Source organism: Bombina bombina, chromosome 4 (genome assembly GCF_027579735.1).
Source record: "Bombina bombina isolate aBomBom1 chromosome 4, aBomBom1.pri, whole genome shotgun sequence".
NCBI lineage: Eukaryota > Metazoa > Chordata > Amphibia > Anura > Bombinatoridae > Bombina > Bombina bombina.
In genome coordinates, this window is record NC_069502.1 from 674091774 (window position 1) to 674116889 (window position 25116).

The 25116-nt window shown below is 36.6% G+C and overlaps 1 protein-coding gene across 4 annotated transcripts in view; it reads left to right on the forward strand.

Annotated features, from left to right (window-relative positions):
- The first annotated feature begins 1785 nt into the window (after nt 1-1785).
- GOPC (golgi associated PDZ and coiled-coil motif containing) overlaps nt 1786-25116 on the forward strand; it is an 84998-nt gene continuing 61667 nt past the window's right edge. For 2 of the 4 annotated variants that reach the window (XM_053710796.1, XM_053710797.1), the window contains exons 1-3: nt 1786-2081; nt 16750-16914; nt 22273-22296. In XM_053710796.1, the coding sequence (XP_053566771.1) occupies nt 1821-2081; nt 16750-16914; nt 22273-22296 (450 nt within the window). In that variant the 5' untranslated portion in view covers nt 1786-1820. The remainder of the gene's footprint in view (nt 2082-16749; nt 16915-22272; nt 22297-25116) is intronic. The other 2 variants (XM_053710798.1, XM_053710799.1) reach the window with 1 other exon arrangement.

Here is a 25116-nt window from a genome sequence, read left to right on the forward strand (position 1 = left end):
ATGGTAAATGCTGTGAGTTGTGGTTAAAGAAACAACATACACATTGGGTATTAACAGCACATCTATTACAACAGTTTTAGCTTCTGCTTAATATTTTTACCATTTTGCTTGCTCCCTAGAGGCCTGCATATATTTAACTGCTTCAACAATAAACTGGGTAATGACTGTATGTCCCCCTAAAAAACAAACAAACATAAACTGTAATTTTGTTAGCAAATTGCACATTTATTCTAGTCCATTGACATACTCTTTTAAAAGCCTTGTGTCTTCTCTGCTGATGACAGTTAGGGACAGATATAACTGAGCTAGTACATCGATCAATCACTGTGTAGAATGTATGAACTGGGAACAAAATAGTAATATTATAGGGGAACAAAATAAATCATAAAAATATAGTGCAAAAACATAATAACATATTTTATGAGAAACTCAAAATTAAAAAATGTGCTACCAACAGAGTCATGAGGATTGTCTATATCAAACAGTAAGAAGTATATAGCTAACAGTTGCATAAACATGCATTTTATGAACGTTGCTGTTTATAATAAAACAACATTGGTTAAAAATTAATATAATAATTTTGTGACAATGAAAAAGTAAAAACATTTCATAGTGTGCACACATTTGCATATCCACTTAGGGGCGGGCTTCAAAGGGATAGTACCTATCCTATTTTTCTCAGGACTGAATTAAAGGGACAGTCTAGTCAAAATTAAACTTTCATGATTCAGATAGGGCATGACATTTTAAACAACTTTCCAATGAACTTTTATCATTAAATTTGCTTTGTTCCCTTGGTGGTATTTTTGAAAAGCTAACCCTAGGTAGGCTCAAACTGATTTTTAAACCGCCTCTTAGCTCAGACCATTTTGAACGTTTTTTAAAGTTAGACAGTACTAGTTCATGTGTGTCATATAGACACAATTGTGCTCACTCCCGTGGAGTTATTTAGGAGTCTGCACTGATTGGCTAAACTGCACGTCTGTCAAAAGCACTGAGATAAGGGGGCAGTCTGCAGGGGCTTAGATACAAGGTAATCACAGAGGTAAAACATATATTATTATATTTGTGTTGGTTTTGCAAAACTGGGGAATGGGTAATAAAGGGATTATCTATCTTTTTAAAATATAAAAATTCTGGTGTAGACTGTCCCTTTAACTTTTTTAATTACATAATCAATGGCACTACACACACAACAACCAGAACTGTCACTATATCGATTACTCAAGGATCGTTTACTTTTTCCTCTCAGTTGTGGCAGACCAGAGCAGATAATTTTCTACCTGCCTGATAGATAAGATTAGCAAGCAAGACAGAAGAAAACGTTAAAAACTACTAAAGACAGTGCTGTATAAAGAGTATAATGAATACAAGAAAAAAAATGTTACAAAACAAATGGAAATAAAAAAATTACATTAAAAAAATAATAAAAAAAATAATAAAAAAAATAATAAAAAAAAAAATATATATATATATATATATATATATATATATATATATATATATATATATATATATATATATATATATATATATATATATATATGTATGTATATGTGTGTGTATCAGTCAAACACTTCCTTTTAACCATCTGCCCTAATCTTGGCCAATCAGCAGTCGCTTTAGGCTTCCAAGACAACTTGACATAATGACTTTTCCTGATTGTTGACCAATGAGGATGCGGCGATGCACTCCAAGCAGAGCGTACAGCCAATCAGAAGAGATCTCTAATGTGCTTGCAGCAAATCAGGCAGTTAGTTACGTTCTATCCTAGTGACGCTTTCCCTACCCTACTGTCGCTGTGTGTCCGCACCTCTGTCATGTCGGCAGTACAGTGCTCCGCTTCTCCGACCTCCTCCTCGGGGTCGGTCCCAGGCATGTCTATGTTTCGCTGGCTTGAGGTGCTGGAGAAGGAATTTGACAAGGCATTCGTAGATGTAGACTTGCTACTGGGGGAGATTGACCCAGACCAGGCCGACATCACGTATGAGGGCCGGCAGAAAATGACCAGTCTGAGCTCCTGCTTCGCACAATTGTGTCACAAAGCGCAGACTGTCAGTCAGATCAACCACAAACTGGAGGTGAGGGGTGAAGGGTAGGAGGTTATAGACTTGGACATTAGAGGTGAGGATGCTAATGATGCAAGTGACGGGGTTCTGTGGGGTGTGTGTGAGGAGAGTAATAGGGTGCAGAGTAGGGGGAGATCTGGAGGATTATCTCACTAAAGGCTATAGTGTGAGGGAAGTTTATGAATGCAAGGTGAGGAAGATTAGGGGGACGCATGTGTTGGGGTGTACAAATGGGAAGGATCACAGATGAGAATGTAATAGAGGGGTTTCCTTAGTGATGCAGGATAAGAAGAACAAATATCAATCCAAGAAACGTGACTGAGTTTTTTTGTGTGTTTTAAAGCGATAGTATTGAACCATTTATGTAGATAAAATCTGCTGTTCCTGGTGGTAGGTAGAGCAGCTTTTTGTGTATTTTATAATGAGGACAGTGACAGGGAGGAAGGAATGCTGACTTTCCTGAACGTGGCAATTTAGAACCAGTCATTAAACATTTGTTCATTCCTCTCATGTTTCTATCTAGGCTTGAGTAAGGGGTATTAATATTCTAGTAAAATGGTATCATACAGTGTTTGCATACATTTCTTGGTACCTAAAGAAAACATCACAGGTGCCAGAGAACATACACTTCTAACTTTTTTTTTATGTTGGTTACTGCATTTTTGGAAAATATTATGTATGAACTTCCCTCCTCAACAACTCGTAAATTGTTATAGTGGAGTGAAAGGTCTGTGCAGCATTTAAAGGGGCACTCTACCCAAAAAATTTATTTCGTGATTCAGATTGAGCATGACATTTTAAGCAACTTTCTAATTTACTCCTATTATCAAATTTTCTTCATTCTCTTGGTATCTTTATTTGAAATGCAAGAATGTAAGTTTAGATGCCGGCCCATTTTTGGTGAACAACCTGGGTTGTCCTTGCTGATTGGTGGATAAAGTCATCCACCAATAAAAGTGTTGTCCAGAGTACTGAAACAAAAAAAAAAGCTTAGATGCCTTCTTTTTCAAATAATGATAGCAAGAGAACGAAGAAAAATTGATAATAGGGGTAAATTAGAAAGTTGCTTAAAATTGCATGCTCTATCTGAATTACAAAAGAAAAAATTTGGGTTCAGTGTCCCTTTAAGGACTGTCATTTGTTTCCTGTAAATAAATTAAACATATTAAATATGTTGTGGAGACCTGTTTTTATATATTTTTCTTATCTGTATATATCCATGTTTCAAATATGTTTAGGTATTTCCTAATTTATGTATCATTCTTATAAATCTATGGTATGACAGCATTATAAAACTAGTCAGGATAGTGCTAAAGTCACAATGCAAATTGAGCGCATTTGTTTTTATTTTGTATCCCACGTTCATAGACAGAACAAATACTGAAATGTTTGAGAAAACCAAAGTGATAGGACGCCACAGCTCTTAGAATTTTTCTTCTGGCTCCTGCTTTTTTTTTTTGGCAAGTAAATATGCTTTTGGCTCCTTATTATATTTTGCTGACTGCATAAATTGGTCAGGTTTGCTTAGAGGAATATGGCTACACCTCACTGACGAGGCCCAATGAAGGCCGAAACGAATGTCTGGGGTTGCTGTGTTCCTTGTTCAGAGAGGAATTGCCTGGTATTTCGGCGCTGGACTGATCGTAATAGGCGGGATCAGACTGATATACTACAGGAAAGTTCTCTGTGAAAAGCATACTGGGCTAAAAGAAGCTGCAAAATCACAATGAGTAGCAGCAAAAAAGTGTTTTATTATATTATCACAGCAACATACAGCAGCGACGTTTCAGTATTGCTACCTTAATCATGCATGATTAAGGTAGCAATACCGAAACATCGCTGCTGTATGTTGCTGTGTTAATATAATAAAACACTTTTTCGCTGCTACTCATTGTGGATTTGTCTGATGGATTCAGAGACTTGAGTGGGTCTCTGGAGTAGCGTGCAGGGATTGTTGAGTGCTGGATTGATCTGTGTTGCTATTGCTAAAAGAAGCTGCACCCAGGTGGTAAATCGCCATAGAACACACAGTGGATATAAAAAGTCTACACACCCCTGATAAAAGGTCAGGTTTCTGTGATGTTAAAAAAGGAGACAAAGAAATAATTTCAGAACTTTTTCTATCTTTAAGGTGACCTATAAACTGTACAACTCAATTGAAAAACAAACTGAAATCTTTTAGGTAGAGGGAAGAAAAAATATAAAAATAAAATATGGTTGCATAAGTGTGCACACCCTTAAACTAATACTTTGTTGAAGCACCTTTTGATTTTATTACAGCACTCAGTCTTTTTGGGTATGAGTCTATCAGCATGACACATTTTGACTTGGCAAGATTTACCCACTCTTCTTTGCAAAAACACTCCAAATCTGTCAGATTGCGAGGGCATCTCCTGTGCACCGCCCTCTTCAGATCACCCCACAGATTTTCATTCGGATTCTGATCTGGGCTCTGGTTGGGCCATTCCAAAACTTTAATCTTCTTCTGGTGAAGCCATTTCTTTGTTGATTTGGATGTAAGCTTTGGGTGGTTGTCATGCTGAAAGATGAAGTTCCTTTTCATGTTCAGCTTTCTAGCAGAAGCCTGAAGGTTTTGTGCCAATATTGACTGGTATTTGGAACTGTTCATAATTCCCTCTAGCTTAACTAAGGCCCCAGTTCCAGCTGAAGAAAAACAGCCCCAAAAGCATGATGCTACCACCACCATGCTTCACTGTGGGTATGGTGTTCTTTTGGTGATGTGTAGTGTTGTTTTTGCGCCAAACATATCTTTTGGAATTATGGCCAAAAAGTTCAACCTTGGTTTCCTCAGACCAGAACACATTTTCCCACATGCTTTTGGGAGACTTCAGGTGTGTTTTTTGCAAAATGTAGCCTGGCTTGGATGTTTTTCTTCGTAAGAAAAGGCTTTTGTCTTGCCACTCTACCCCATAGCCCAGACATATGAAGAATACGGGCGATTGTTGTCACATGTACCACACAGCCATTACTTGCCAGATATTTCTGCAGCTCCTTTACTGTTGCTGTTGTCCTCTTGGTAGCCTCCCAGACCAGTTTTCTTCTCGTCTTTTCATCAATTTTGGAGGGACATCCAGTTCTTGATAATGTCACTGTTGTGACATATTTTCTCCACTTGATAATGACTGTCTTCACTGTGTTCCATGGTATATCTAATGCCTTGGAAATTCTTTTGTACCCTTCTCCTGACTGATACCTTTTAACAATGAGATCCCTCTGATGCTTTGGGAGCTCTCTGCGGACCATGGGTTTTGCTGTGGGATGCGACTAAGAACATTTCAGGAAAGACCTACTAGAACAGCTGAACTTTATTTGGGGTTAATCAGAGGCACTTTAAATGATGACAGGTGTGTGCTGACTCCTATTTAACATGATTATGAATGTGATTGCTTAATTCTGAACACAGCTACATCCCCAGTTATAAGAGGGTGTGCACACTTATGCAACCACATTATTTTAGGTTTTTTTTTTTTTTTTTTCCTCCTTCCACCCAAAAGATTTCAGTTTGTTTTTCAATTGAGTTGTACAGTTTACAGGTCACATTAAAGGTGGAAAAAGTTCTGAAATGATTTGTCTCATTTTTTTTACATAACAGAAACCTGACATTGTAACAGGGGTGTGTAGACTTTTTATATCAAAATATATATATATATATATATATATATATATATATAAATTTTTTTTTTTTTTAAATTGAAAGCAATATGTAAGAATTAACATGTCATATCTAGAAGTCTGCATTTATCTCTTTTATACCCTGTTTATATTATGGTAGTCACTATAAAATATTTGTTTGCTACCAGCAGTCTGTGGGAAATGCTATTTCCAGAAGAAATTAGCTGCAGGTTATTACATTGTATCATCTTAAAAAAAAAATATTTGTATTTCAGGAATGTCATCTTTGCATTACTAACTGTCATTAAGTCATTAAACACAAAGCAAAGTCCTGCTCAGGAGCCACATGCCAGACTCCATGCTTTGGTCACATAACCCAAAGCCATTATTATATAATATTAATTATAATAATAATAATGGCTGCAGCCATTATGTTTGCCTAATATCTACTGTATGTCAGATCAGACCCTTAGTCGTTTAGCCCCCTTTTCACCCTATAGCTAAATCAGACTTCAAGTCTTAGTCACCGAGCCCTAAAGTTCCTCTTTCAGTTCCTAACCTTAATTTCCCCCAGCTCTCCCCAGTTGCTTTCTGTCGCTTCCCCAGCATGTAGTGTGTACTTGTGCATGGTGCTTGTAAGGGTGGGGTAATGAAGAGGGTAATACTGGGCTTGGCTGCCCCCCTACAAGGCAGAAATGTGCAAAGGTGGGAACCAAACGCTGGGTGTCTGTCTTTAGGGCACCACTCTAAGTGCCATTAAAAATGACTCAGATATATTTAATGTGGTATATTACCTGATACAGCAGAAAGTTAGTCTTCCACTGTCCACCTCATGCTGTCCTATTGAAATTAACAAGGAGAACAAACAGGACAGATAGAAGTATGACGTTATAAAGTGACTAGACAGAAGTAGTTCATATTTCTGTCATTTATCAAATTTAGATTATTGATGAAATATAGGTTAATTAAAAACTATAACCTTAGAAGAACAACATCTTGAAGCTCTTGTGAAGATACAAAGAAAATGTACAATTCCTTAAAGGGCTATAGAGATGTACAGTAGAAACTAAGATCAGTTGCTTACTGCCAAGCTATGTGATAGGTAGTTTCATAAAACATCCTGTTAGTTAAAGATCTAAAGCAGCAAACTTGTAAATGCCTAACCATTAAGGTTGTGCTGTAGTCTTTAAATTGAGCTGTAAGCACAAAGTTGACTTCATTTACTGAAATAGCTGTTTTGAAGCAAGCAGGGTACACGGCAAAGCCAGTTCCTCTTTGTGGCTACTGTACAGCAGGGGCACAGTCAGTGCATGGTAGACTGGTTACACAGTAGCAGATCCATACTTGTGTGTCATATAACCAGTTTAATATTATTTGCAACCTCATTATGTACAAAGAGGACTATCATGTCCATTTAGGAAGCTGTAGATATCTCTCTCTTCCTGTCCGAAAGAATACATTATTTGCAAAGTCACTGGGAACAAAATGCACAGCAGCACTCATAAACAGTAATTACCCAGCACCAAGGCCAGGGGCCTTCATAGTAGCTAGGATAATGCCCTGCCTCTACAGCAACACTGTGCAAATAATTGTCATCTATTGTTAAAGGGACCTTGTACTGTTTAAGTGTCTCTGTTAATGGTCTACTCATGCCAATACATTTAAATAATTTCAACAAATCCATACACCTGGTCCTGCGGCTCCTCTGTCAACCACATGCCCCTCCCTTCCACCTCAAACCCCAAATACTTGCAACCCCTCTGTTAGCAGCACACCCACATCAGACCTAATAGCCATACAACTCCATTTTAACATTGCTGCTGTCTGTGGTGGCTCTTTCCCCAGCATACATTATGCCAGTGATTTGCAACTTTTTTTTGCCGTGGCACACTTTTTTACATTAAAAAATCCTGTGGCACACCACCATCCCAAAATCTTACAAAATCACACATTGTAGCCTAATACAGGATATATCTATCGTATTTTCCGGCGTATAAGACGACTTTTTAACTCTTGAAAATCTTCTCAAAAGTCGAGGGTCGTCCTATACGCCGGGTGTCGCTTTAGAAACAGAGGCGGGCAGTGGTGCTGTCAGGTCCTATCTACCTTTTATTTTTGTTACTGGCCCTTTATTTGTGGTTGTCCCGTTGCCTTATTTAAGTTCCCTGTTACCAGCATTCCTCGCTGGATTAAGTTTCCTCCTGCACTTGTGGGAGTGTTACCTATCGCCAATCCGGCTTCTCCATCCTCTCAGCTCCTCCTGCTGCCGCTGTCTTGCAGACTGAAGCGCTTGTCAGCACTTTGCTCTGTCTTCTCAGTGAGACGCCTTCTCTACCTGGCTACGTCATCAGCTGTGGCCGAACACGCTGATCCTGTTACCGCTCTCAGGAAATTCTCCTCTACAGACGCGGCTGTCTCACAGACCTTTCAACTAATCCTGAATGTATGAATCAACATACGGTGAGCAGGTTGCTATTCCTATATATTGCGCATATTTAAGAGCTGGTTATTGTATTACCTTGGGCTTACCGAACATAGCAGTCTAGTTACAACATCTGAAATATACATTTCATATTACGATACTAGTCAGTGTGATACACCCTTCCCTCATGATCCGGTTAATGATATCTATGCCTTGACATTAGGAGGTACTATCCTTACTACGCTGTCACAAACTTAATCCTGTAAATAAAAATCCTTTCCTGAAAGATAAGAACTAGATAAGGTGTTTCTTGATAGGTGCAATTATTTGGTGTGCTTGCTGCATTCATTGAGGGGGTAAGGGGATAGTCTAGGGGGTAGTCTTATACGGCGAGTATAGCACAAACCCTATATTTTTAACAGGAAAAGTAGGGGGTCGTCTTATACGCCCAGTCGTCTTATACGCCGAAAAATACGGTATATATATATATATATATATATATATATATATATATATATATACATACACACACACACTGTACTGTGCTGTCATGCCATGCCTCCTACAAACTATACATCACATATTGACATTCTTTTACAAACAATCATAATCATTGTTTGTGAATGAATGTCAATGTCATGGTTGTAAATGATGCCTGATGAGCCTGTCACATACCTCCCAATATTTCAAAATTTGAAAGAGGGACACCCCCGCACTGTTGTCAGTCTGCCGCGGCACACCTGAGGATCTCTCACGGCACACTGGTGTGCCACGGCTCACTGGTTGAAAAACACTGCATTATGCTGTCTCATAAGCACCACTGCCAGGGTCTTTCTGTGCAAGAAGAGTGCACTGGGCCTTGCTTCCACACTTCCTGACAGACAGAAATTAATCAAGCACCACAAAGATTTTCTTATATCCTTATATCTAATTTAAACCCTTGCCTACCAGCAGTGAGTTGCAATCTTTGTTTGTAGCCATGGGATTAAAGGGACATGAAACCCCAATTTTTTTTCTTCTTCATGATTTAGATAGAGAATACAATTTTAGACATTTTAATTTACTTTTATTATCTAATTTGCTTCATTCTTTAGATATACTTTGTTGAAGAAATAGCAATACACATTGGTGAACCAATCACACGTGGCATCTATGTGCTGCCAATGATCAGCAGCTATGGAACATATTTAAATATGCCTTTCAACAAAGAATATCAAGAGAATGAAGCAAATTGGATAATAGCAGTAAATTGGAAAGATGTTTAAAATCTCTTGTTCTTTTTATATCATGATAAAGAGAGAAAAAAATAGGTTTCTTGTCTAGGATTTTTTTCCCTTTGAAAGCAGACTTGGTTGTCAGTGATATCAGATTTTACATTCCTTTTATTAAGCCGTTACCCAAGACGCTTTGTATCTTTGGTAACAAAAAGCACAATTCTAATACTAGTGACTATAGAATTGTCTGCAGAACTGGCATAACAGGTTGAGTGTAAAGAGAATAGTTTGTCAGTGGAATAGGTCATCTGGATTTAATCGCATTTAAATTGTACACGTACTAGGCACTGTAGAAAGGTTAGTGGAGGGGATAATAATATAGGGGTAACTAGACAGGAATATGTAAATGCATTGATATGAATTGGTGCCATACTTGTTGCATTTAAAACATATTTTTATATACAAATGCCCCCAAACACATCCCACATCAATCAATGCAGTTCTCTTTCCCTCTTTGTTTTCAGCCTGTATCTCAGGCTTCCCACGTGCATTATCAGCCTGTATCTCAGGCTTCCCACGTGCATTAAACCAAAAAAAAAAAAAAGATGCAGCATTTGTTTGGTAGTTGTTTATACTTGCTGGCTCTGTCATAACCAGACAGAAGTGGTTTGAAACAAACCAATCTTATCATGCCAGTGTTGAAGACGCATAGCCTTGTCTATAAGCTCCGGCTGGGAACTCCTGACCTAAAGTCATTTGCACTATTTTGGCTTTGATCTTAAAGGGATACTAAACCCAATTTTTTTTCTTTAATGATTCAGATAGAGCATGCAATTTTAAGTAACTTTCTAATTTAATCCTCCTATCAAGTTGTCTTCGTTCTCTTGCTATATTTATTTAAAAAGCAGGAATTTAAAGCTTAGGAGCCAGCCCATTTTAGGTTCAGCACCCTGGATGGCGTTTGCTTAGTGGTGGCTACATTTAGCAAACCAATAAGCAAGCATAACCCAGGTTCTCAACCAAAAATGGGCCGACCAGTAAATACTGTAGATTTGCATAATGAACAAATGCATGATAACAAGACAATGCACTAGTACTTAGTCTGAACTTCAAATGAGACAAAGATTTATTTTTTTCTAACAAATTTCAGTTATGCATATTTTCACTCCTTCTGTACCATGTGACAGCCATCGGCCAATCATAAATGCATATATGTGTATTTAGTAAATTCTTGCACATGCTCAATAGCTGCTGATGATTCAAAAAGTGATATATAGTGACAGATAGCAAGAGAACAAAGAAAATTTGATAATAGAAGTAAATTAGAAAGTTGCTTACAATTGTATGTGAAATAAATGTGATAAAGTAGTGAACAAAAAGTGATTTATAAAGTGTACTTTAATGAAAACTAAATACTTATAAAAGTTCATATAAGGATATGTGTGTTCTTCCAAAATCTTCACGCTTCTATTTTCTTTTGATCCTCATATGAAAAGAAAGAAAAAAAAATGCCACATAGCGTAACTCTGTAACCTTTTCAAATGCAGAATGTGTGTGTACAATTGCTTACTCACATGAGATGGAGCTATAGCCAAGCTCAGGTTTATGCGCACACCCAATATTATACTGTTGGGTAAACAGTTGCTTGAACAGGATTTTTGAATAAAAAGGATTTATTTAAAATATAAGTATAAAAAGCGCCACAAGAGCTGCAGAGACCACCACATACAATAGGATCGGCAATACAATCAAGTAATTGCTCACATTGAGCTTATACACAATACTAGAGACCGTGGTAAGGAGTGCAGAAACTTAACCACACAACCTCCCCCTTAAGAGTCCAGCATATGTTGCTCTCCTTACTGGTGTGCAGATTCTTGGAAGGACGCCAAAGAACAAGAAACAATGTATCCGACGTACGTTTCGCAAAAGAGCTTTTTCAAGGAATGGTGTGCGCATGTCTGAAAATCCTATTTGAATACTTCTAGTTCGTTAAACTGGATATCCGGTATTTAGTCCTCCATTTTGGAAGTGGGCATAATCATGATTGTTTTTCCTTAGATTGAGGATATTTCAACAAGAAAACTCTAGACAATATATATATATATATATATATATAGGTTAAGGACAATATTAGTTTACGTAAATATTCATTAAAACGCCCTACATCTATTTCGTTAAAACAATATTTACTAACATGTCTATTACCTAACATATCGGTTAATGCCCTTTGTGGATTATTGTGTGACACGTCAACTCAAGTCACACTTGTCCCCCACCGATATTACAGCATTCTCTATCCATAACAAGAATATACATGTTTATATTGATCAAAACAAGGTCTTCTCGTTTGAGAAGTAACATCATAATATATATAAATAGACGTTCTTCTACACACAATATTATTTGATGACATTCTCAAGCTTAAATGAACATTATAAATTATGATATGAGACACAAGTTATGTCATGATAACGATGATTATTTATATTTTGTGATTATTCTAGATCTACCTATAAGTAGATAAATAAAGGTGTCCTAAGTTAGTGAGAGGATTTTAAGAGGAAGGAAGCTGAGTTGTATCCTTATAAGAAATGATGTAACTCAAAGTCCTTGTTGAGGCCGTTCGGTATGAAACTGTCCATAATGTGGATCCATTTCATCTCAAGACGACCCAATTGATTCTGTACATCACCTCCTCTCCAACTACATTCTATCTTCCTGATACCAAGAAAATCAAGGTCTTATATTCTCCTATTATGTTTTCTATCAAAATGTGCTGATAGTGAGTGTTTTTGAAAGCCTTTTTCTATATTATAAATATGTTCATTTAGTCTAGTTTTGAGAAGTCTGGAAGTGCGGCCAATGTAAATTAAATTACACGAACATCGTAATAAGTATATTACGTTCTTGCTATTACATGTGATGAACTGATTGATATCATAAGTTTTATTGCCATCAGCAGAGTAAAATGTGTTACAAACTCTTGATCCTTTTTTCATTTTCTTGCAGGCATTACAAAACTGACATCTCCTAAAGCCTGCTTGGGGAGAGGATAACCAGTTGTTATTTGGACTTATTTTTTCTACTTGTGTTATATTGTGTGAGAGTTGTAATTTTAAATTAGGTACCTTTTTAAAAATTATATTTGGTCTGTCCTCTATGACATCCATCAAACTTGGGTCTCTGAATAGAATACCCCAATGTTTCTGTATAATATCTCTGACTTCATTACTTTGGGTGCTGTGTTGTAGAATAAGTCTACTCGCTGTTTTGGTGTTATCCATTATCGGTATCCTTTTATTTTTTTGTTTGTACTGTAATAACTCACTCCTATCTAATTTCGCAACTTCCTCTATTTTTTCCTCTAAGAAGGCATTAGGATAGTTTTTTTCTTTAAATCTATCTTTTAGTATTTTAGCTTGGGTTTGGAAAACAGTCTCGTCCCTACAATTGCGTCTTAGACGCACAAATTGCCCCTTTGGTATGTTTTTTAACCAATGTTTCTGGTGACAACTATTAAGACTAATATAGTTGTTCACATCAATACTCTTGAAAAAGTTTTTGGTTTTTAGTATGTTGTCTTCTATATAGATTTCTAAATCAAGAAATTCTACCCTAGTATTACTATGGGTCCATGTTAGTGCTATGTTAAACTCATTATTTGCCAAATATTTTTTAAATTCGTCCAATTGACATTCAGTTCCTGACCAAATCAGGAACAGGTCGTCTATGTAACGACGATAGGACACCAGATATTGCGCCCAGGGGGAATTATAGATGTAAAGATTTTCCCAATTTGCCATATATAAATTGGCATAGCTGGGCGCAAATCGGGTGCCCATCGCCGTTCCACTTATCTGAAGATAATAGTCTTTATTAAACCAAAAATAATTGGTCTCAAGAATAATCCTAATCCCATCCAGGATAAAGTGTAATTGTTTAGGGTCAAGGGTAGTATCTTCTTTTAGAATATTTTGCACTGAAGTGATGCCTAACTCCTTATCTATTATGATGTAAAGAGATGTTACATCTCCAGTTACTAAAAGCCAGTCTGTATTCCATTTGATGTTTTCCAAATCATTCAATATGCTAATCGTGTCTTTTAAGTATGATTTTGTATTTTTGACATATGTTTGCAAAAATGTATCTATATAGGCTGACAAATTGCTAGTATGTGAATTGACCCCAGACACGATCGGTCTCCCCGGAGGGTTTTTTAGATCTTTATGGATCTTGGGAAGTACATAGAAATTAGCAGTTTTGGGGAACTTATTGTATATATATTGATATTCTTTCTTGTTTAGAATACTTTCTTTTAACCCTTCATTTAGATATTTTTCAATTCTTTTCTTGAAGGTAAATATAGGATTCGAATCTAATTTTTTGTATGTACTTGTGTCGTTCAACTGTCTGAGGCATTCTTCAGTATATTTATTTCTGTCCATTATGACTGTGCCTCCGCCCTTATCGGCCGGCTTCACCACTATCTCATTATTGTTTTGTAATTCTTTTAGTGCTACCTGTTCCTCCTTAGTCAAATTAGATGTATAATTAGTTCTGAGATGTTTGATATCCCTATGCACTAATTCCAGGAAGGTTTCCATTGGGGCTGATTTGTATTGAGTGGGATTAAATACAGATGTGTTTTTCACTTCTGTGTGTCTGTATTTGTTGGGTTCCGGAATACTGTTTTTTACAATTGGACTATTCAAGAAATACTTTTTAATGCATAGATTACGTATGAATTTTTGCACTCCTATATATGTATCGAATTTATTGATCCTATAACTGGGGGCAAAATTTTGTCCCCTATTTAGGACTGAAGTCTGTGCTTCTGTTAATGTTACTTTAGATAGATTAAAGATACCTTTACCTGACTTTTCTTTATTTACATTTTCTATTGTGGGTTTTGGTTTAATGATTTTTTTATTTTTATTTGTCAATGTTCTACCCTGTCCATAATGAAGATTTACGTAAACTAATATTGTCCTTAACCTATATATATATATATATATATATATATTGTCTAGAGTTTTCTTGTTGAAATATCCTCAATCTAAGGAAAAACAATCATGATTATGCCCACTTCCAAAATGGAGGACTAAATACCGGATATCCGGTTTAACAAACTAGAAGTATTCAAATAGGATTTTCAGACATGCGCACACCATTCCTTGAAAAAGCTCTTTGGGAAACGTACGTCGGATACATTGTTTCTTGTTCTTTGGCGTCCTTCCAAGAATCTGCACACCAGTAAGGAGAGCAACATATGCTGGACTCTTAAGGGGGAGGTTGTGTGGTTAAGTTTCTGCACTCCTTACCACGGTCTCTAGTATTGTGTATAAGCTCAATGTGAGCAATTACTTGATTGTATTGCCGATCCTATTGTATGTGGTGGTCTCTGCAGCTCTTGTGGCGCTTTTTATACTTATATTTTAAATAAATCCTTTTTATTCAAAAATCCTGTTCAAGCAACTGTTTACCCAACAGTATAACATTGGGTGTGCGCATAAACCTGAGCTTGGCTATAGCTCCATCTCATGTGAGTAAGCAATTGTACACACACATTCTGCATTTGAAAAGGTTACAGAGTTACGCTATGTGGCATTTTTTTTTTCTTTCTTTTCATATGAGGATCAAAAGAAAATAGAAGCGTGAAGATTTTGGAAGAACACACATATCCTTATATGAACTTTTATAAGTATTTAGTTTTCATTAAAGTACACTTTATAAATCACTTTTTGTTCACTACTTTATCACATTTATTTCACATTTTTTTGGCTTTGTGATATTATGGTATTTGTTATCACTTATTGCTTACAATTGTATGCTTTGTCTGAATTATTAAAGAAAAAAAATGAATTTAGTATCCCTTTTAAAGCTGCTTCTAATCATGTGACCTTTTTATGCTTATTTATTCTATCAGGTTTTATAAAAAAAAAAATTGCTCTGCTGCTTGCTTAGCTAGGCCCTGGCATTTAGATTTCTTCTATCCCTCTTGTTCACCTGATCAGTTAGGTTGGCATTGGAGTTATTCCCATAAAGTCACGGCTTATTGCCTTATGAGAATGTATCCCTGCTTACAAATAAATACATTCATGCGCTCACTATATTCTGGACACACAAGTAAAGCGTGTGCATGCAGAAAGTACTGTTATGCAGCACAGTGCTGGCTTTGACAGCTAGTACTAAACTAGCAGGAATGTGCCCAGCAAATCCATATTTTGTGCTCTTTACTGCCTGTAGGGGTGTGTGAAACGGGTGCTGCAAGTACAAAGGTAAAAAGCCTTGATGGTAGTGATTAAAAGGGCTGTGAGAATTGAGCAAGAGATTAGCATTTTTATGCTTTATTTATCATTTTGACAGGAGTAGGCACTACTGTCTACCATGGTCTCTTATCTGCAGCTTTTTGTTCTCTCCCCTTTTCCCAATATAGCTGCATCCATAGCACAGTATTCATTGTTCTTTGATGATTCAGATAAAGCATATAGTTTTAAACGACTCTCCCATTAAAGGGACGTAAAACCCAAATTAAACTTTCATGTTTCAGATAGAGCATTTCATTTTAAACAACTTTACTTTTATTATCAAATTTGCTTCATTCTCCAGGTATTCCTTGTTGAAAGAGCAGCAATGCACTACTGAAAACTAGCTGAGCACATTCAGATAGCCAATGATAAGAGGCATGTGTGTGTAGTAGACCTGTGCATTTGGATCCTTCGTTAGGATACGAGTGCACATGTAAGTGCTATTCAGCTTTTTTGATTTTGGTGCAAGATTTGCACAGATCTTAACGTGGTGATCTTGCACCAAAATCAATCCGGCTCGGAAAAGTGCGTAGCCGCTAACTCCCTGTTGTGCATTGCTGTTCTTGAGCCATCCTAGGTATGCTTTTTAACAAAGGATACCAAAAGAACGAAACAAATTGGATCATAGAAGTAAATTGGAAAGTTGTTCAAAATTGTATATTCTATCCCAGTGTTTCTCAACTGCTGTCCTCAAGTACCCCAAACAGGCCAGGTTTTCATTTATAGCTGAACCAGTGCACAGGTGAAATAATCAGGTTACTAACCTGCTCTCACCCATCAGCTGATTATTTTACCTGTGCACTGGTTCAGCTATAATGAAAACCTTGCCTGTTGGGGGTTCTTGAGGACTGCAGTTGATAAAAAATGCTCTATCCAACTCATGAAAGTTTAATTTTGACTTTACTGTCCTTTTTAAAGGGATAGAAAAGGACCATTCGCTGGAATACATTTAACAATACAGTGCAGAAAGCAAATGACAGTAATGTTCCTATAATAACATTTTTATTGTTCCCATTGTTACATGATGTTAACGGACATTGATTTCTCCCGTTTCTTTCAGATTGGGATTCTAAATAACTCTGCATTCTTTAATCTTCTAGGCACAACTGGTTGATCTAAAGTCAGAGCTGACGGAAGCTCAAGCAGAAAAATCAGTGTTGGATAAGGAGGTGCACGACCAGCTTCTGCAGCTACACGCGGTACAATTACAGCTGCACTCAAAGTCCGGCCAGAGTGTGGACTCCGGGGCTATCAAAGCTAAACTGGTGAGCCAAAACAGTTGTGATGTAAATTTATATCATGGTCAGTTTTTTAAAAAACTCTAGCTTTTGCAGTTTCCCTATATTAGCAATCACTATATATCTTAAGTTCCTTTGTTTTTGAGTTAAGTTGTTAAATACATGCTTTCTATATGGCCACACAATGTTGTTTTTTCTAACAACGCTACAGGAAAACTATTAAACAGTTGTTATGATATTTTGCATGGGCAGTAGATCTGGAGGACACATTGTTGCTTGCACATAGAAAGTAGAAAAAAATGGGAACATGCACACATCGTGTTTTCATTACTGGATCATCATACATTTGTTTATTTCTTTTGAATTTTATATATTGAATTTAGGGTTCTGTTGTTATTTTTCTACAAAGTCTATAGGACTGCTGTTTGTAGCTATAAATTATTTGGTAAGACACAAAAGGCTGGACAGATTTCTGACATTTCTTTTAGATCTGCACCTCTATAACCCTTTTTGACATTGGTCACTTAGTGAATGTTTTCCAAATTTGAGTGTAAGATCATCTTTGTGTTTCAATGTAAATTCTTGGTGCAGTGACTCATCTGTACACTCCATTGTCAACTTGAGTTTTTGTTGGAGTTGCTGGTCTCTGGTTATATTGCTTTTTTATTCTCATGGGGGTGCATCCAAACTATAGATACTCATACCATTAATATCAGGGTATGGATTATACTAATAATGGTAAATTCAGTCTATACTGTATATTTCAGAAACCACCTAGTTGGCTCATATGTATTTTAATCTTCTTTTTCTTATTCTGGATGTCTGGGTGACACCTGTGGCTTAATCAGTGTAGTACAGTCAGCTGGCTTATTAATATTTGTAATAGTTATTTTGACTAACATCATCATCATTTTTTTTTTTTTTATAGGCATTATTTTCCCATAATGTATGTTGCAGTTGCAAACTTGAATGAAAATGATTAGTAGTCAGCGCCAGGAGAGCAAAGCACACAAACTCACTATTAAAAAACGGCCACCTAACAGGGTCGTACAGATGAATAAATAAATAGTGGGGACATAGGAGCGCCACCCAAAGGGGGCTTAAGTGTGCTGGTGGAAAAGCAAGAGATTATCAATATGGGTGTGTAATGGCCAAAAAACAACACATAGTACTGTATTACTAAAGAGCGTAGAAATAGTACTGTATTAATAACACATAATACTGTATTAGTAAGGAGCGTAGAAATAGGGTGAAAAATACAGACAATAAAGATTATATAAAAACATATGAGATATATATATATACCTGGCAATTGCAAACTTGTACAAGTGGTGTGTGTATGCGTGTGTGTGTGTGTATATATATATATATATATATATATATATATATATATATATATATATAATCTCACACTCTTACTGGCCACTTTATTAGGTACACCTTGCTAGTACCAGGTTGGACCCCCTTTTGCCTTAATTCTTCGTGGCATAAATTGATCAAGGTGAAACATTCATCAGAGACTTTGGTCCATATTGACATTATGGCATCATGCAGTTGCTGCAGATTTGTTGGCTGCACATCTATGATGCAAATCTCCCGTTCCTCCACATCCCAAAGATGCTCTATTGGATTGAGATCTGGTGACTGTGGAGGCCATTGGAGTACAGTGAACTCATTGTCATTTTCAAGAAACCAGTTTGAGATGATTTGAACTTTGTGACATGGTGCATTATCCTGCTGGAAGGAGCCATCAGAAGATGGGTACACTGTAGTCATAAAGTGTTTGCTTTTGTTTTACACAGCAGTCACCCATACAATTTTTAGGAGTCATGGAATTGATTTATTCATAGACATGTAGAATACAGCTATAAAATAGATGTCAGAAGTAACATTTTAGAAGCTGTGACTTCCTGGCTCCTGTTAGTTACATGATTGGGCTTTTCTATATTGTTTATCTGGATAGGAAGAAGCTTATTTAGAGATCACATCAAAATGTTTTTTCTAGAACAAAAACCTCAAAGTGCAACAAAATACCTCAATGGATTACACACAGGCATTGTACAAGTTTTGGAAGTGAGAGCCAGATATGTTAGTTAAACCCAGTACATATGCTTGTTGGGATTTAGGAAATTATTACATTAAAGGGCGTTCTAATGCAAAATGATATGCTCCTAATTTGTTATAGCATGATATATTTGTATGTAAAGGAGTGGCAGGCACTGCAAGTTCAGGTCAAGACATGACAAATCAGCCTGTCCGATGCAGCAGTCACACAACCTCGCCAATTACTGGCTGGGTCCTGCTTTTTATCCATGTTTTAAACCCCTTTGTGAAAGTTAAACAGTAAGTTATCTAGGATCCCCCAGTGCACACATTACATATTCTAACATATCCAAGCATTCAAACTTAGTATTAGTATGGTCCTTTAAAGGGACACTAAACTTTTGAATACACTTATCTTAATTCGATATATACATCTATGATATTCATATTTGTAATAGGCTTTGCGTGTCAGATTACTACTGTTCAATCAATATTCCATGTCAAAAATTAATTGCTTTCCAAATCCACCGTTTTAACCTGTAGTTTGAATAACGAATCGTACTTGATAACCTGAGTTATTAATATGGCCGATTTGCGCAGTACTGCGCATGCGCAAGCAATCAAACACGTCACCGTACACGTCACTCTAATCTGAACAAGACAGTCTGAATCGATACTGGGAAACAGATGTGACATCGTTATAGAACAGGCAAGATCGTAATTATGCGTAGCGAGAGTGACCCTTTCAATAACCAGCATAAATTATCAGTTCTTACTTTACATTTATACTTTTGATAAATTAAACCCCTATTCAATTCAGATACTTAATTCATCTAACATAATTTTATATTCTGAATACTTTTTGATATACTTAATATTAATGCAGTTTACCATAATGTGTAAAAACTTAGTACCGCCAGCTTTCAATTGCCATTATTGACCTTATTTATATCATTTTTGGTTGTCATTAAGATTGATAAATGACATACAATCAAGATTTAACTGCAAACATTAAAATTATTTTAAAATACGAATGTCATAAAAGAAACCGCATAATAACGATAATATCATAAGCTTAACCCTCATTATCAATTCATTGTGAATACATAGGTTTTTATTTTAATTGAATATCTAACTCGATTTATGTAAATCAAATAGAGAAACGATAGTATTACAAATACTATAATTATGTATATACCTATGCAATCTATAGTCTTTTTAAGAGCGCATTCGTTATGCCAGTAAATGCTTTGTGGTTCTGTTTATTCAAAGCGGCAATGTGCGCATGCGCAAAACACAGGATTCAATAGCGCATGCGCAGGGTGACGCAACAATGCCTTAATGATATACACGAACAGGCTTTTTGATTGGAGACAAGAATTTGCATTGCAGGCACCATTAAAGTGGGTTTGGCTTCTATGACGTTTATTCACGAATACAGTATGTTATAATTACAATAATAACGCTCGTTTTCAACAAAAAGTGACTAAGTTGTGATTGTTCGTTTATGTAGATTCAATTTATATAATTAGATTACATGGGAAAAAAAACTTTTGGAATCCTTTAAGCACGTATTACAAATGGGTTTATGCTTTCAAAAATAGAAATGTTAATAGTTTATTTTTATCAATTAACAAAATGCAAAGTGAGTGAACAGAAGAAAACTCTCAATCAAATTTAAGATTTGATGTGACCCCCCTTTGAATTCTAAACAGCATCAATTCTTCCAGGTACATTTACACATAGTTATTTAAGGAATTTGGCCGGTAGGTTGTTGCAGTCATGTTGGAGAACTAACCACAGTTCCTCTGTGGATTTAGAAAGCCTTAGTTGCTTCTTTCTCTTCATGTAATCTCAGACAGACTTGATGATGTTGAGATCAGGGCTTTGTTTGTCGGCCATACCATCACTTCTAGGACTCCTTGTTCTTTACGCTGAAGATAGTTCTTAATGACTTTGGTCCCACATGTATTCTGCAGCAACACAATCAGATGCTTACCTGATGGCATTGCATGATGGATAAGTATTTGCCTGTACTTCTCAGCATTGAAGAGATAATTTATTCTAACCAAATCCCCAACTTCATTTCCAGAAATACAAACCCAAGCTTGTAAAGAACCTCCACAATGCTTCACTGTTGCCTGCAGACAGTCATTCTTGTACAGCTCTCCAGCCCATCCGCAAACTGCCTTCTGCTACAGCCAAATATTTCAAATTTTGGCTCAGCAATTTAGAGCACCTGCTCCCATTTTTGTGCACCTGTTTTCTCGTGCATAGTTAAGTTGTTTCCACATAGGAGCTATGGCTTTTTGGCCACAAGTTCCATGAAGAATAATTCTTACCAGACTACTACGGACAGTAGACGGGGTCACACTGGTTTCTGCCAATTTTGAGCTGATGGCACTGCTGGACATCTTGCGATTTGTGAAGGAAAGTAAACGTGTCTGTAAGCTGCTACACTAACTTTTCCTTGACCAACCACTGCATCTATGGTCCTCAACTGGAAACCCCTGTCTGCCTTGAAATGTCTGCCTGGGAGAGACTTTGCTGATGCAGTATAACTACCTAGTGTCTTGTTGCTGTGCTTAGTCTTGCCGTGGTGTATGACTTTTGACAATGATCTGTCTTCAGCAACCTCACCTTTTTAATAGAGTTTTGCTGTTCCTTATCCAGTTTTTTATTTCTCCTACGCAGCTGTTTCGGTTAATGATCATGTTTTAGCCTTCATATTAAAGTGATGATGATGATCATTAGCATCTGTTTGGTATAATTGTTTAATCATGCACCTGACTATATGTCTACAAAATCTTGACTTTGCGCAAGTGTAGGTAGAAGAATTGATGCTCTTTGAAAGTAAAAGGGTAGTTACAACAAATATTGATTTGTTTTAGATCTGCCTTCTGTTTGCTCACTTTGAACTTTAATTGTTAAAAAATATTTCTAATTTTTAAAGCATTCTTACTTTACAGCATTTTTTTCATATCTGCCTAAAATGTTTTCACAGTACCTTTTTGTATAATTGCCAGCAATCTAAAGATAAGCTGCTGCAGTATTATACACTGAACTATGCCCTTCAAGCATATAACCTAGCTACATATAACTTCCTTATAACTTCCTTATAGGTTTTCCTTTTTCATTTGTTTAATAGTTCCTCCCTCCCCCAGTGTTTAGCAGTGAGTTATGCTTCTACCTGAGCAACACAGATATCATAAATGCCATTTATGCACAGAATTGACATCTTTTCAATAAGGAAGAGCTTGTGTTTATCTTCTTATTTTATACGTTGCACTGTAACAATGTTTTTTTCTAATCACGAGTCTCTCCTTTTTTTCTTGCCTTAAGTCTGTCCCTTCTATGGAAATAATGGTAAGTACGGTACTTGGCCACCCTTCTTGTTTATTTCTAGGCATAATGATTGTATTCCCTTTTACCACCAGTGATCATGATATTGCTAATATTATTGTTCCCACAAACATAGTACATTGAATCATAATGAATGTTACCCAAGCACTTCAGTTTATTTTTGCATTGCACCACTTGTGTTGTCATTGTGAATAGATTTGTGACATTACATTTTTTATGCATGATCTTGCTCTTATTTGCTGACTTACTGCATGACTCTTGGCCTTGCTGCTCTGTATTCTATTTACATAACGTTTCCCCCCCCCACTAAATCAACCTTAGTTTTTGATTTGTAAGGTTCTACACATTTTTCTTAGCATTATCACAGTCTTAAGGAAAATAAAAATGTTTAGATAAATGCAGGCACTCGTCTGCATTTTTAAGTGTTTTGCAGTTTTTAGGGGAAGGATACTGTTTTCTCTAAGGATGCAATGTCTAAGTTAATAGTTTTCATTCCTTAAGCGCTATTTGTGTTCTGTTTTTAACATTTACCAGCACTGTTTTTTCTTGAAATTGGCAAGAGTCCATGAGCTAGTGACGTATTGGATATACAATCCTACCAGGAGGGGCAAAGTTTCCCCAACCTCAAAATGCCTATAAATACACCCCTCACCACACCCACAATTCAGTTTTTACAAACTTTGCCTCCTATGGAGGTGGTGAAGTAATTGGGGGAAAAAAAGGTTAACGCAAAACAGTGTAAATAGGGGCGCTATCACTTTGAAAAAAGGTTAACACAACATTTTATTTCTTCTATGATAAGCGCTTCTAAGCATTTTGAAGCCCAGTTCCTCTCAGAGTACAGTGTTTGTCAGAAGGATGTGAAGGGAGTGTCGCCTATTGATTTTATAGTTTTCCTCGCAGGAAATCTTTTCAAAGGTTTTCTGTTGTCGGTTGTAGGGATTCATCTCCTACCTCCCTTTTCAGATCGACGATATACTCTTATATACCATTACCTCTGCTGATACTTTTTCAGTACTTGTTTGGCCATCTGATTTATGTGGATGGGTGTCTTTCGGTAAGTATGTTTTTCTTATTTAAGACACTCTCAGCTATGGTTTGGCGCCTTTATGTATTAATATATAGTTTTAAATATATGTATTTTACTTATATTTGCCATGAGTCAGGTCTATGTATATTTCCTTTTGCAGACTGTCCGTTTCAGTTTGGGAAGCATGTTTAGGAAGTTATTTGTCTTACCTGGGGTATAGTCCTTTTTTTCAAATTAACTTTTTTCCTTTTTAATTTCGCGGACAAAATTAGGTTCGCGAGGGCGCAAAATGCTGTTTATTGCATCATTTTTGGCGCAATAATTTTTTTGGCGCAAAGGTATGTCTTTGACGCAAGTTCGTCATTTCCGGCGTCTTAGTCCTTGCACAAGGTTGTGTCTGTGATGATGCAAGTTGCGTCATTTCCGGATTTTGTTGGCGCCAAAAAATTTAGTTTATTTTTTCACCTCACTTCCTATATGCCTCTTGCTTTCTATATGCTCAGAGGGCTATGCTGTTTGCATTTTTTCCCATTCCTGAAACTGCCATATAAGGAAATTGTAAATTTTTCTTTAATGTTTTTTTTTTTTTTACATTTTGCAAGATGTCTCAATCTGATCCTGTCTCAGAAGACACTGTTGCAACCCTGCTGCATGATCACAGTTCTACCAAAAGCTAAGTGTATTTGTTGTAAAATAGCTGAGATTATATCTCCATCTGTAGTATGTAACAGTTGTCATAAGATTTTGCACGCAGAAAACGTTTTCCATCAGTACTAGTACAGTTTCTGTTGTTCCTTCAACATCTAATGTACATGATAGCCCTGTTAATATGAAAAATTATATTGCTGATGCGATACAGAAGGCTTTGTCTGCTATTCCGCCTTCTAATAAACGTAAAAGGTCTTTTACTTTTGTGGTTACTCCTGAGGTTTTTCCAGTTCCTGATGCTATTTCTGATGTGATTGCTAAGGAATGGGTTAAGCCTGGTACTTCTTTCATTCCTTCTTCTAGGTTTAAAACGTTGTACCCTTTGCCAGCGGCTAGATTCGAGTTTTGGGAAAAAAATCCCCAAAGTTGATGGGGCTATTTCTACTCTTGCCAAACGTACTACTATTCCTATGGAAGACAGTACTTCTTTTAAAGATTCTTTAGATAGAAAACTTGAATCTTATCTAAGGAAAGCTTATTTATATTCTGGCTATCTTCTCAGGCCTGCCATTGCTATGGCTGATGTTGCGGCTGCATCAACCTTTTGGTTGGATAGCTTAGTGCAACAGGAAACAGACCCTGATTTGTCTAGCATTGTTCATTTGCTTCAACATGCTAATCATTTTATCTGTGATGCTATTTTTGATATAATCAAAATTGATGTTAAATCTATGTCTTTAGCTATTTTAGCTAGAAGAGCTTTATGGCTCAAATCTAGGAATGCTGACGTATCTAAGTCTAGATTACTATCTCTTTCTTTCCAAGGTAACAATTTATTTGGTTCTCAGTTGGATTCAATTATTTCAACTATCACTGGGGGAAAGGGACTTTTTTTTTGCCTCAGGATAAAAGATCTAAGGGTAAATCTAAAGCTTCTAATAGTTTTCGTTCATTTCGACAGAACAAGGAACAGAAAACCAATCCTTCCCCTAAAGACTCTGGTTCCAATTGAAACTTTCTTCAAGTTGGAATAAATCCAACCTTTTAAGAAACCAAAGCCAGCCCCCAAGACTGCATGAAGGTGCAGCCCTAGATCCAGTTCAGCTGGTGGGGGGCAGATTGAAATTATTCCAAGACATTTGAGC